This window comes from Heloderma suspectum, chromosome 4, assembly GCF_057233095.1.
Source record: "Heloderma suspectum isolate Gila_16-S chromosome 4, 16-S_ref, whole genome shotgun sequence".
In the NCBI taxonomy this organism is placed as follows: domain Eukaryota; kingdom Metazoa; phylum Chordata; class Lepidosauria; order Squamata; family Helodermatidae; genus Heloderma; species Heloderma suspectum.
Genome location: NC_139461.1, coordinates 257011276 through 257026116, shown reverse-complemented (window position 1 = coordinate 257026116; position 14841 = coordinate 257011276). Strand labels below are relative to the sequence as shown.

Sequence of the window (14841 nt, the reverse complement as noted above, 5' to 3'; positions counted from 1 at the left end):
GATTAAAATGTAGTAAATGTTGCTACCCTTAAGAAAAGTTGTATTTTTAAATTTGTCCACTGTGGCCCTAGCAGCTTAAGTATATATTATGGACACAATAAGGGGTGAAAAGGTAGCAAGGAAGATTCATCACTTGACACTGCAAGAAGCTAACATGTCCTTCAGTCCCCATCACTTTCACAAAGTATTAATGTGTGCCAGCATCCATTTATTGAAATGGCTGTGGGGTGACACAAAGTAAAACGTGTAATTTCATTTATTTTACTTCTTGGCATCATTTGTGCTAATTATTTACACTTCCCTGAGTATTTCTACATGACAGTAAATTGCCATCTGTCAATCCCAGTCTATGAATGTAACTGTTTCTGTAATTACCAGAAAGAAACCACAAAAAGGGTACAGATGTTTTAATTAAGAATATCAGTCATATGATTAAAGAGACCATGAGTAAATGCTATATTTAGACAGTTGCCCGTGCAGTCTTTGACAGCATCTTCAGATCCAAGAGACACTTGGCAATGCTCTCCTTCTCCTGCAATACAGAAGAAAAGGAGTACTTTGAGAAACTTTAGTGAAAGAAAGAGCACAGAGAGGAAAAAAAACACTCGGGTTAGACTAGATAACCTGTATTCTAGCGAACTAGTTGGAAATCAAAGCAATCTTGTTCAAGTCATACATACTTGAAATTATATGCTAGACATAAATGAACATTCCATATTCCCTCACTAGAATAAAGAACAAAGTTCCTTAGGCTTTGTCCATGTGAGCTGCTCAAAATTCAAGAGTAATGGAAGTATCCCTACTTATCCTCAATATAAAGTGACATGGGAAGGCGAGAACACAGGCACATGGCTCTCAAAAACTGCTGTGGGGCCCGGAAAGGCAAAGTAAAAATAAAATCCCAACCCCAGAGGATCTAGTTGATACCAAGAAGTGCACCCAATCCATCCTGGTCCAAAACCTCTTCCAACCCTGATTCTAAGACAGCCGTCACCAACCTGGCACCGTTCAGACGTTCTGGACTACAATTCTCATAAGCCCCAGCCAGCATGGCCATGGCTATGCTGCCTGAGGATGATGGGAGTTACAGTCCAACACTATAGTTATAGTCCAACATATCAGAAGGGCACCAGGTTGTGGGAAGCTGTTCTAAGGGGTACAAGGCTCATTCATATCACCCTGCATTTGATCTGTGGCAAATCAAGCTCCTCTCCTCCTATGTGAATTTAGAGAACAAGAGGACACTGAGATCACCCTTTACTGTCTCCCATGCAAGTGGCTACTATTTAGCTCAGTTCTAACAGGTTCCTGTATTTTCCACACACTGTGATATGATAAATTGGAGGGGGGGGATTGCTACCACCAGAACAGCATATTCTATTATTTTTTATTCACCTGAACCACAGTCCAGAGTTAAGCATGCCTAAATCCACTGAAGTCAACTAACTTAAACTTACATCTTTGGATTGTAGGCCCATTTAAAAACAACTTGAGCAATGTATCTAGTAATGGCACCATTCTAATTCTTAACTTTAACTGCATTTTGCATTTTATAATTTGAGCTATTCAACATATACGTTCTGTACTTCACATATATTAAAAAGTCTGTTTGGATTATTGTAATACCCCAACTAATCATGAGAACCTGCTCTTACTTCAGATCTGTATCTAAAACAGAGACACCATCCTCTCCACGGCAAACATCAGAAACAGATGGGCAGTATCCTAAACTTTAGTTCTAAGTAACATCACACACCCTCCAGCAGAGTAGGTGGTATCTTTTATCTAAACCGTGAAAGTAAACACAAGGGGAAACAAAATGCCATCCACAAGTACTAATAATGTGGCATTTTCTAAGTACCTGTTGGGCTGTAATACTCTGCCTAACATTTCGCTCCACCCAGTTGATCATATGATCTTGTTCGATATGACGCTTCAGTTGTTGCATTGCCACTTGATAGTCTAGCCGTTTCTTCACCTCACTGTATACAGTGAGCAGCCTCTCTCTGTAGTTGGTCTCTAGCAGCATAGCAATGTTGTTCTGGATCAGCAAGAAATCAAACATATCACTTCTCCATCTCCCTTCTGATCATAACAGTTCTGTGAAATATGCTTTTTTGTTTTTCATACACTTAAAAGATTTACAGATATACATTTAAAAACCACAATATGACCAATTTGAAAAAAATCTCTTATCTGCGTCCCTCCACACATGGTTCATAAATATAGACATTAACTGCTATCTTTGTCAAATTCCCATTTAGAACATGTTCCTTCTCCCAATAATATTCAATAGTTAAATTTACAGCAATTAACATGGAGTAAGTTCCATAAGACCATCAATCTGGTCTATTACAACAATAGTATCAAATGAAATATCCTATCATGACATGTCTTAACAATGACCTGGTTTGCATATAACACTAACACATGGTTGTTGAATTCCGGGTTGTCTTGCTGTGTGAACCCAGCAATGTGAAGACACCACAGTTTGCTAACCATGAACAACCCAGAAAGAAACCCCATAGCTTATTGTTGGGTTGTGAATCCTGGGTTGTTTAAACCATGTGTTGTTGTTACGTGTGAACCTAGAACCATAGATTGTTTCATCAGGCTACAGAGGTGGCAGGCAAGAGTGGGGAAAAAACCCCAGCCCCTCTACATGCCAGTACTACAGCACAGCAAAAGTGTTTGGGATGAAGAGAGAAAGTGGGCATAAGAGGAGGGAAACATCCCAGGGATTGAGAAAACCATTGGGAAGGAAATCATAACAGAGAGAAAAAATGAAAAGTGGGGAAGAGCCGCTCCTCTCTTCATTCTGCCCTGCTGGTGAGAGCCTGGCAGGGCTTTGGAAAAGGGCTTTGGAAAAGTCTGGCAGGGCTTTGGAAAAGGCAGCTCTTCTGTTTTTGGATCTCTCCTGACCCACTGGCAGGATTGCTCTGTAAGAATGTAATCCTATGTATCTCTATGCAGAAGCCCCATTAAGTTCAATGGGATTTACTCCTATGTAACTGTGGACAGAATTGCAGCCTGAGTCATTGAGTCACCTAAAAAAGGATATTGTAGAGCTGGAAAAAGTGCAGAAAAGGGCAACTAAAATGATTAAGGGGCTGGAGCAACTCCCCTATGAGGGAAGGTTACAACAGCTGAGATTGCTTAACTTGGAAAAAAGGAGGGTGGGGGGAGACATGATAGAGGTCTACAAAACTATGCATGGTATGGAGAATGTGGATAGGGAGATATTTTTCTCCCTCTCTCAAAATACTAGAACCTGGAGTCATCCTATGAAGCTGATTGGTGGGCGATTCAGGACAGATAAAAGGAAGTACTTCTTCACGCAGTGCATAGTCAAACTATGGAATTCGCTACCACAAGATGTAGTGTTGGCCACCAATTTGGATGGCTTTAAAATGGGGTTAGACAAATTCCTGGAGGAGACTATCAATGGCTAGTAGTCCTGATGCCTCTGCGCTACCTCCAGTATTCATTCCTATGTACTCCAGTTGCTGGGGAACATCAGCGGGTGGGTGCTGTTGCACTCATATCCTGCTTGTGTGTTCCTGGTTGACAGCTGGTTGGCTACTGTATGAACAGAATGCTGGACAAGATGGACTCTTGGTCTGATCCAGCATGGCTCTTATGTTCTTACAATCCAGATGCATCAAGTAATTAAGGGTGCAGTCCTATGGCTGCTAGTCAACGGCTAGACGGCCATAGGATTGGTCGGCTCCTGGAGAACCACCCTCCACACACACCCACACCGCCTTGTAGGCAGCACGGATTGGCCCCACGTTCCATGCTTGTTAGAGCAGGACAGAGCGGGGGAACAGGGCGTTCCTGGGGGTGGGGTGGGGAGTTTGGAAGTGCTGGTACGACACTTCCTATGTGTCATCTGGCCTCCCCACCCCACGCTCCAAGGTCCCGCGGCTAGACAGCCAAGATCGGCTGTCTAGTTGCGAAATCAGCACAGCTGAAGCTGAAGGAGATTCACTCCTCCCACCTTGCAGTGGATGGGCAATCATCTCCGAGTTCGGAGGCGGCCTTCCCCCACATAGGACTGCTCTCTAAAGGTTAGAATTCCATCATTTTTTAGACAGCCCTAAATATTTTCATCATGAATCTCATCATCATAATATATTGATGTTAATGGCAAGATACTAATTTAGCCATACCATTGTTCCAAATTTCTAATGATACTGCACTTGTTATCTCTTTTATATTTAGTTGGGAAATATTTTAAAGGCATTTAGAATATCCATTCCAACAAAATTCCAGAATACCTTCCACACAGGTTTAATCCAGTGCTATCACAGATTGACAATAGTCACACAAAGGTGAAACAAGCACGAGAACTGAGAGTACATACAGCAAATTGCAACTGTTAGGAGCTTATATTATGTTCTATTAAGTTGTTGGACAGAATTTCTCAAGTTTACCTTTCTAATTGCTATTGAAATACTGCCAATATATTTTAATACCGTACCCTCTTGGCATCAAAGAGATAGTGGCAACCCTCAACCCTCCATTGCTCTTTCTTCTCTTCCTCAATTATCTTCTCAAGATGAGTTATTGACTCACTTTTCACAGCTTCTGCTGCAGAAATTCTATCCTGAAATTAGAAAGAAATAAACCAGTCCAATCTCGAGAGAAACCCAATTTTGCCAAGTCACACCTACAGCCCATTACCAATCTCCAGACCTTGATACAGTACTGGAAGAAGTTATAGTATAATTGGTATTAGATCTGAAAAGACAGAATATTAGCATGATTTAAGATAATGAGCATGAACTTTCAAACATAGCATATTCTCTGCTCTACCCACATGGACAAAAAGTACATTCGGCAAAGTTCTCTATCTTCCACCACGTTTCTCATTCTGAATCACCTAATGTAAATTATATCACACCGCATGACATCAAATCCCAAGTCTGGACAGCAGTCTTAGTAAGAGCATGAAAAGCAGATTCTCAGATATAATTAGAATGGTCAAATCTTGAAAGAAAATAATTTGGAAGATGTTTATATTTCTTATACTGAATAGTATAATAAAACTCATTGACCTGGTTTGCACATGATGCCAATTATTGGGTTGTTTAACCCATGAATTGGCAGGGCTGCAAGCAAGGGAGTGAACTGCCTCCCACACGCTTGTCGCTTTCAATCAGCTTTTGTTAACAACCCAAGAACACCCCATTCCTGGATTGTTTGACATGACGTCCAAACCTGGAACTCTGGATTGTTGCATGGTAAACAACCCAGAGTTTAATCCAACAACAAACTGTAGGTGTTTGTTGGCTTAACTCTAGGTTGTTTAACCCTAAAGAACCCAGAGTTCCAGGTTCGGACGTCACATCAAAAACCCAGGAATGTGGTGTTCCTAAGTTGCTGATGAAAGCTGATTCAAACCAGAAGTGGTGAGCATGTGGGAGGCAGTGCACTCGTTCCCTTGCTCATGGCCCTGACAACCCATGGTTTAAGCAACCTATGGGTTGTCATTATGTGCGAACCGGGCCATTCTCACTCTGGCTGTGTTCAGATTACACACCATCATCATAATTATAGCATTATTAGCAGAGCACAGAGCTGAGGTACAGACTGAGGGAGGAATGTTGAATTGCACTGAACATTACTTCCGTAGTGCAAGAAGGCTACATCTGGGATCGTCCTACAAAGAGGAGGACCATGTAAACTGCCTTGGGTTCCTTGCAAGAGGGAAAAAAGAGGGATATAAATAAATTAATTAATAAATCCTATGCATGCTTACCTAGGAGCAAGCGCCACTGAACACAATGGGCTTTGCTTCTGTGTAAACATGTTTAGGATTACAACATTAACCTACTAACTGGGAGAGGGGTAGGGTGATGCTAAATTAGGTGCTACTGATTAGTAAATTATACTACTTGCAAGGACACATACTTTGACTGCTGAAAAACCTAAAGGATGTTATGTTGCATGCTAAGCTAAAACAGTCTAAGAACACACCAGGATATCATACCACAAAATTAACCTTTTCCGTATTAATTTTGTTAGGGAGGAGCAACAAAAGTACTATCTCACCTCATTGAGTTTATCAGCAAAAGCTGCCACAGCAGCACCATACTTCTTAACTCCATAGATCAGTATTCCCACAACAGCGATTCCAGCAATTGTTTCATGGTTAATTACGTAAATTTCCTTAGAGAGGAGATAGAGCAGAAGTCCAGTCCCAAGCATATAGGGACCTAAAAGAAAACAAATAAGGATACCATTACATAAACAGAAATATTCAGCATAACATAAAATAGCTTTAAAAAAACCTTTCAGGAATATTGCATATACTACCCCCCCCCCCCACCCTGCATATGTGATTTGTCAGGGGAGAGAACTTATGTCACACAAACACAGAGTGAGGAACACAAGCCCTAACCAAGTTACCAGAAGTGCTGTTTTTCCTCTCAAAATTGGATCAAGATCCAGCAACTAAGGACATTTTAAGAAGTGTGCATTATCTCTAACACTATCCCCACTTTTTAAGAGAAAGATAAGGTTCTTCCTTTCCCAGTGTAAAAATGGCAAAACTCAGGGCTTTTTAATATCAATGCTATTCCATGGTCTTCTAAAATTCTACTCCATATGTGGTCGACTTGCAGTATGGGTGCCACAAGTGGTAAAGGCAACAGGAATTTGTGGTATGCCTGAAAAAGAGCTAGAAGGCCCAACTATGGCAAAGCCAGGTGACATTCTTGCCTGCCTTACTACTAGCTCAGTACACAGGTGGGCAGAAGTCCTGAACCAGTGCTTGGCTGCAGTAAATGACTGAAAGAGGGTGAACAACCTGAAACACTATCCAGGCACAATGGAATTATTGTTTGTTACCAAGGTGCTCAGTGGTAGACTCCAGAGATAGATAGCAACCATGGACATGGGACCTTGATTACAGTCTTGCCTGAACCAAGGCAGGAAAAGTGACAGCAAAGCAATCTTGCCTAATAACCCTGTGAGTCACGTACACCAAGGTCAAAACCAGAAATAACAATCTAATAAAAACTGCACATATTCATTAGCCCTAGGGTGGGCAAATGCTAATTTTTAAATAAGCCAAAAATTAGCTAAAATAATTAGCTAAAAAATGCTAATAATTATGTATGTACATGCTAGCCACAAAGTGATGTCCCAAAGTGTAATCAAATCACTGTGAGTTCGTAAGATGGGGAATTTCCCAATGGAGCTGCCCATCCCAAATCACCTTCTGGAAATGAGTTTTCACAACCCCATTGTTTCAGCCTGGAATGCCTACTGTGGCCACCTGGTAATTCTTCCACAGGTTGTGTTTTTGTTATGCAAGGTATGACACCTTTTCATTCTTTTTAAAATTTTTGTTCAAACAGTATACAACCACCAAACTCTCAATGTGCCATCTTACTACATCAGTTCCATTTGTAACTGTTGGACCAGTACTATTCTGGGTCTACGCTACTGAAACCACCTTGGTCTCCTGGCCTACCAAGTGTCAGCAGGTTTCCACCTGCTTTTCGGATTGTGACAAATTCCAGAGTCCTCTGGACAAGCCCAGAGAGAACTGTTAAAAGGACATGGGATCCCACTGTTCTGTCACTCTTCCACCACTTTTTCCTCAGTGCCACTGCAATCCCCTTTTAAAATGGAACTATTTTTCCTTCACCAGCTCAGGAGTTTCAATGCACCCCAAGTTTAACTTCAGGAACGGGTCACTCAGACCCAAGCTATCTTTGCAATTCTATCCTATTTTCAGGATGTTCTTGTAAAAATTGTAGCCTCCTACTCTGCACCCCTGTTTTCTACTGTGTGTGCGCAAATCTGGTCTAATTTTGGATGATACCTGGTTGGAGCCCCAGCCACTTTGTGCAAACTTTCCTGGCCAACTAGTGGGAAGGATTGTGTCCGAGACTCCTATTGCCTTCTCAAGTTTCCTCTCTATCCTCACATCAGTTAGCCAAGCTGATGTGATTATGGCAGAACACTGTCTTTAAATACTGTTTTGAAACTGCAGTTGGTCCAAAATAGGGCCACAAGATTACTAACTGGAACTGAGTGGTTTGACAATATTACAACTTTGCTTTGTCAGCTGTGCTGGCTCCCAGTTTGTTTCCGGGCCCAATTTTAAGTGCTGGTTTTAACCTTTAAAATCCTAAAAAGCTTGGGATTGGGTTACCTGAAAGACCAACTTCTCCCATACGTACCTACCCAAACCTTACGATCTTCCTCAGAGGCCCTACACCTGCTGAATAAAGGAAGACAGGTGACTACCAAGGAAAGGTTCTTTTCCTAGAGAGATTCACCTGCCAACATCCCTGTGTTCTTTTCAGTTTTAGGTGAAGACCTTTCTGTTCACCCTAGCCTTTAAAGTAATTTATGTAGTCTTGTATTCTCATTTTTAAAATATGCGTCTTTAATTTTGATGTACTGTGAGTTTTGTTTTGTGGCTGTATTTTATGTTGCTTTTGATTTGATTGTGTGGATCACAACAAACTGTGGCAAATTCTGAAAGAGATGGGGGTACCAGACCACCTTACCTGGCTCCTGAGAAACCTGTACGAGGGTCAAGAAGCAACAGTAAGAACCACACATGGAACAACCGATTGGTTCAAAATTGGGAAAGGAGTACGACAAGGCTGCATATTGTCGCCCTGCTTATTTAACTTATATGCAGAGTACATCATGAGGAATGCCAGGTTGGATGAATCACAGGTCGGAATTAAGATTGCAGCGAGAATTATCAACAACCTCCGATACGCAGATGATACCACCCTAATGGCAGAAAGCGAAGAGGATCTAAAGAGCCTCTTGTTGAGGGTGAAAGTGGAGAGTGCAAAAGCTGGTTTGAAACTCAACATTAAAAAAACGAAGATCATGGCATCTGGCCCCATCACTTCCTGGCATATAGAAGGGGAAGAAATGGAAGCAGTGACAGATTTTACTTTCTTGGGCTCCAAGATCACCACAGATGGTGACTGTAGCCATGAAATTAAAAGATGCTTGCTCCTTGGGAGGAAAGCTATGGCAAACCTAGACAGCATAGTAAGAAGCAGAGACATCACCTTGCCGACAAAGGTCCGTCTAATCAAAGCTATGGTTTTCCCAGTAGCAACGTATGGCTGTGAGAGCTGGACTATAAGGAAGGCTGAGCGCTGAAGAACCAATGCTTTCGAACTGTGGTGCTGGAGAAGACTCTTACAAGTCCCCTGGACTGCAAGGAGGTCCAATCAGTCCATCCTAAAGGAAATCAACCCTGAGTGCTCATTGGAAGGACAGATAATGAAGCTGAAGCTGAAATATTTTGGCCACCTAATGCGAAGAGAAAACTCCCTGGAAAAGACCCTGATGCTGGGAAAGACTGAAGGCAAAAGGAGAAGGGGACGGCAGAGGATGAGATGGCTAGATAGCATCACTGATGCAATGAATATGGACTTGAGCACGCTCCGGGAGAGAGCGCAGGACAGGAAGGCCTGGCGTGCTATGGTCCATGGGGACACAAAGAGTCGGACATGACTGAACAACAACAATTCTACTGTGTACTTAAAAATTCTTATTATGTTTACTCTAAGCTACCCAGAAAACTTTGTTATACGGCTTCATATGTGTTGTAAATAAATAGATAAAATAAATAAGGAAGATCAGCATTTACTGGTAGATCTCTGGGTGACTTGAAGTAAGGGTTTCTGACTCCCAATTGTCTAAAAATATCAACAACTAAAGAAGTGTTTGTCTCCTAAAATAGGTTGCCGGAAAAGAATAACTGGAGAAAAACCAGGAGTGGATTTTTTTGTGAAAGTATTTGCAAGTTTGGTTCTCGTACAGATCACAAATTTCTGGACTGCTCAGAGCCACCCATCTGCTTATTAATGCATGTCCACCTACCAGAGTCATTTTGTGGATCTCAGGATTTTAGTAAAAAATCAATTAGATCCCACAAGCCTGAAGTTTGCCCACCCCTGCACTACACTAAACCAAGGCACTGGAGAGGGGTGCATGCTCAGGGACTGGGGAGCTGAATATTTACTGCAACTCCTTGTAGAATGGCACTTACATACTTTGTGGCAGTCTTGCTAAAAAGGATGTGGTGACGACTGTTCTAATCAGAGACCACGTTCACTGCTCAGAACTGTATGCAACAGTCATCACACAAGGTTTGTGTTTGCCATAGACAGTTTTAGTTGAAACGTAAATGCAGTATAAATCTATAGGCATGTGCCTATTTCGAGGTATTTTCTCCTGGTTGGCTGTTGCAGTCATTAATGAACACAACATACTTCAGGATTTGATGCAAAACCCCTACATGAGCAGTGGCACTGTCTCTGGACTCCCCAAATCATATGAAGTGATCTGAGGACTCCAGCTGAAAAAAATCAAGATATAAATATACTGAATAAATACATGCTTTTTTATAAGTGTCTTGTTAAGAACTGGCTTTTGCCAAGAGCAACTTCATAGAGGCATACTAACCTGTAACTCCCGTTTTAGGGTATAAGAATTGGAAAAATTCTTCAGGGATGATTCCATGGCGGACTTTCCCTCCCGTCTCTGGAAGAGGTGGCAGAGGAGCCAAGCGCTGCTGACTTGTGTGAAGTTGTCTTGATACTTGCACCACCCTACAATAAAGCAGGTGTTTCAGTGATGCCAGATCCTTCCCAAAGACGTTCTACTGAGGCTAAGTAGAAATCATTTGCTTTAGAGTATTCAAGAACACCTGTTTTATTTATTTATTATAAAATTTCTGTTCTGCTTTACTTTCCATTAAGGAAATGAAAGGGAACAGCATAAAGGGACAAAAAATCAAGCCAATACAAAACAGCATAATCAAATATTATAATAGCAGCACCTGCAAATGAAACAGATCATCAGTTCAGCTTTCCCAAAGCCCTCTTGAAAGAGCTAGGTCTTTGCCAGGCATTGGAAGGCATATAGTAACACAGCCATAGGGTCCTCTCTAGAGTGAGCATTTCAGAGTGCCAGTGTCACCACTGAAAATGTGCAAGCCTTAGTACTTCATGAAGCCTACTACAGTCCAACAGATCATTGTCCACCAAAAGCAAGAAATGGGCCTCTTATGTCCATTCTTTCAAGTTAAGCAAGCCTAACGGTGAGGAAAGAAAGAGTAGCCTCTTTTCCTTCCTTTTGCAGGGGACAGCAGTGAGACACTGATAGTGCTTTCTCCAAACCCCCACACTCAGGTGGAAAACCACCTCTTTTCCCCAATAATACGTAGGTAAGAAAAGGTATTTTTGCTCCCCTAGGTAGAGGCCTCAGCATAAAGCACCAGCCATGTGTCTCTGCTTCTTGCAACTTATCTCTCGCCATGGAGAAAAGTGGTAGTTTCTTTTCCTTTCCATCTTTTTGCAGGAAGCAGCAGCAAGATTTGCCGTCCTGAGGTTTCATCCTGAAAAATCCCAGTGTGAAGAGAAAGAAATTACCCCCTTCTTTTTCTCCAAAGGGAGCCCCCCCTTGGGGGGGGGAGGAAGGAATGGAAGCGTTTTCTCTCTTCCACTGGGCATTTGGAGGTGGCAGCAACAATACACCGCTGGTACTTTCTGTAAAACCACAGCTTGTGGGATGGAAGGCACCTCTCCTTCTCTATGTAGAGGAAGCAAATTGTTTCTCTCCCTTCCTGATGGGATTTTGCAAGGTACTGCTTGCACCTTCTTCAAAAGCCCAGCACAAAGGCAAACACTGCTCCCTTCCATAAGTTCTCTGCACATGCCACTGCAAAACAATACCTGTAATATGCTTGGCTAGTAAACCAAACCAAAATTTGTTGATCGCTGCCTGTTTCACATAGGCAATTCCTGCATATGCAAAGTAAGGGGTAGCAAGATAGGCTTTGTGGCACATGGCTGTGCTTTCTGCCTTATAGAAATTATTCTGTGCTGATGGAGATTGTGGAACTTGACCTAGCACACCTCACTGCCTTCTTAAAGCATTCCCCTGGCAACACTAGCTGCTGACCAAGCCTTGAAGTAAGATATACCGAGCACAGGTCTCTCTTCAATCTACCCTGCTTTAGCTGCACCCGCCACCCATGAAGAACACGCAAAAGAATAACTCTTCAACACCCTTGAAAAATAGTTACCAATTCCTTTTTCCAGCAGAGCTCCACTGCCCACAACACCCAAAGCACAATCAGAAACACAACAGCCACATTTCCCCTCAGACAAAGAGACAGTCATAGGGGAAAGCTTAACTTGATGGGTACTCGCATATCTTTCAGCCATGAACACCAGAGAAACCCCATCAAGGAATAACAGCACCAATCTTAGTAGAAAACCAGGGTTCCAAATTCAATTCCTTCATTAAAGAGAGGGGCCACCAGACACCCACAGAGAAAAACACATCCTTAACATTTGGCATTTGTTGATTTGTAACACCTCTTATTATTTTGTTTTAATTTCAGGGGCACTGCTTTTATTGATGTTATAATATAGTGACTGAGTTAGCCTAATTATACTTGCGTTATAATTTCAGCACCGTAAATCACCTGGCTATATCATACACGACAAGCGGTATGAAAGTATTACTAACCTAAATAAATAAATTAAATTCAGACCCACAGGGCAGTTCCTACTTTAGGGTTGTCTTCAATGTTAGCCCTACTCAGAGTAGACCCACTGAAATGAATGGGGCTTAGGATAGCGTCCACAGTGGGCACAACATTTAGTCCCCACAAGGGCTTGGGGCTCTTTCCACACCTGTACTCACCCCACGGACAGCGAAGGCGCTAAGCTCTTCAGGCCAGCCGGGGCTGCAGAAGGTAAGAACAGCGAGTCACAGCACGGCCAAAATCCAACCCACGCACCCCTTCCCGCACCCCCTACCGCCCTCGCTTACCCAGGGCACGTAAGGCCAAGCGGGGCAGCATCGCGTCCCACGCAGCGCTGCCCTCTCCGTCCCTGTGACCCCCGGCAGCAACACTAAGATGGCAGCCTCCGTAAAGGAAGTCTCGCGAGAACGCCTTCCCCGACGAGGGCAGCGTCCCAGCGCTTGCGGAAGTCACCGCGGGCGGAAGAGGAATATAGAGCCAAGAAGGGCAAGAGTGCCACACAGCCGGAAGGGGCCTCCGCCAGCGGCCTTAACGCGCTCTCTGTGGACACCGACGGGGCGGCGCTCTGCCTCTGCAAACGACGGTGCCGACTCCGTATGCCTGGGCTGCAGCCCAAGGTTAGTCCTACGTAGAGTAGACAGGAATTACGTTGGTCACAACTAACTTAAGTCGCATTCATTTCAATGCGTCCGCTCTACGTAGGGCCAACACTAGACACTTCGTGAACCGTCCGGACAGCTTCGGCTGTTGGGCGGCACAGAAACGTAATAAATAAATAAACAAATAAACAAACAGTGCCTACATTATTTAAAATATAGATAGTATAAAATATATTAGTGATTTCGTTATTTTTTTTTACCCTTTTCTCTTTTTTTTACTATTATTACTTTCATTATTATGAGACCTTGATTAGCAATATTTTTAGCTGGCTAAATTTTTAAGCTCTATTATTATATATTAACTGAAGGGAGATATATGCTTACTGGAAATGAATTGTATGCTTCCTTCTGTGTTATAAGACTGATGATGATATTGAAATTGAAGGTTGATTATGCTGTATTGAAGTGTAATAATGGCAATGATATAGGTATAATTTTTTTAATACTTGAAGTCTGTGTGTAATGAAGTTTAAATTTAACTCCTTGAAGTAACTTTTTCATATTTTTTCTTTTCCCCTTTTGCTTTCTTCCCCCTTGTCCTATTATTATTATTCCCTCTCTTCTTTTTTTCTTTCTCTCCCCCCCCCTTCTTTCTCTTGTTATTGCTTTGTCCTCTTAAGAATACTGTATTGTTGGAAACTGTAGATATTGATTGGGTTGTTGCTATTGTTTATTTCATTTATAAAGACTAAAATTAGAATAAAAAGTTTTTTTGTTTTAAGTGCCCTGGGATTATGGCATTGGCTTCCCCGCTTGGAGTATCTGAAGGACTGACACAGACTTAAAAGGCAGACTCAGCTAGAGAATCCCATTGTTTCAGAGCGGGGCTCCCTGGTTACTTTTGACATTATTTCTTCCTCTCAGCCTGTCCCCCAAATAGGTTCAGCACCTTGGATAGCTCCTTTGGGGTTCTGGCTTGTTCTGACTGAAACCCGGAATGGATTCACAGCCCAACGGAAATTGGAGCCGCCAGCCTCCACCAGCTAATGGGGAAAAATCGGTACCTGCCCATAGGAACAATGGAGGATGTCAAGTTTTTAGCAAAGGTGTGATTGGGAATCGGCCTCCCCCCCCCCCCCACGAAGGGAGAAGCGAAGACAGGGGCTCAGGCTCTTTCTAACTCAAGGATTATTGTAAAGGGCGGTTAAGAGGCTACAAACGTGTCCTGTAAATTCAAATGCACCCCATAATTAAAATCAACCCTGAGTGCTCACTGGAAGGACAGATACTGAAGCTGAAGCTCCAATATTTTGGCCACCTAATGCGAGGAGAAAACTCCCTGGAAAAGACCCTGATGCTGGGAAAGACTGAAGGCAAAAGGAGAAGGGGACGGCAGAGGATGAGATGGCTAGATAGCATCACGGATGCAATGAATAGAACTTGAGCACGCTCCGGGAGAGAGCGCAGGACAGGAAGCCCTGGCGTGCTGTGGTCCATGGGGTCACGAAGAGTCGGACACGACTGAACGACTGAACAACAACAAGCAGCTTGGGGGCGGGGACCCTCTGCCTGAGAGACAGTGGCTTACACCGGCCCTCCAGTGCGGCCCACCTCAATCCGCCCCATATTTCAGGCCACGGCTGAGAGTGGCTCAGGCCAGGCCGGCAACGTATTGGTATCTGTTTCCTC

The 14841-nt window shown here is 42.9% G+C and overlaps 1 protein-coding gene across 1 annotated transcript; it reads right to left on the bottom strand.

The window, feature by feature from the left end:
• Positions 1 to 392: 392 nt before the first annotated feature.
• Positions 393 to 12946, bottom strand: ATP5PB (ATP synthase peripheral stalk-membrane subunit b). Its single transcript, XM_084853431.1, has 7 exons — positions 12841 to 12946; positions 12712 to 12754; positions 10462 to 10607; positions 6058 to 6221; positions 4484 to 4609; positions 1862 to 2041; positions 393 to 532 (listed from the first exon to the last, which is right to left on the bottom strand). Exons 1-7 carry the CDS (start codon positions 12869 to 12871, stop codon positions 461 to 463), a joined length of 762 nt encoding a protein of 253 aa, XP_084709557.1. The 5' UTR covers positions 12872 to 12946; the 3' UTR covers positions 393 to 460.
• Between the last annotated feature and the right edge of the window lie 1895 nt (positions 12947 to 14841).

Bases quoted from the DNA above. Each gene is read 5' to 3' on its own strand.
- ATP5PB (XM_084853431.1), bottom strand. From the start codon at position 12,871: ATGCTGCCCCGCTTGGCCTTACGTGCCCTGG. The intron at 6,222-10,461 runs GTTAGTATGCCT...GTTTTCTTTTAG, and splicing joins CCCTAAAACGGGAGTTACAG to GTCCCTATATGCTTGGGACT. The intron at 2,042-4,483 runs GTACGGTATTAA...TTGCTGATCCAG, and splicing joins ATCTCTTTGATGCCAAGAGG to AACAACATTGCTATGCTGCT.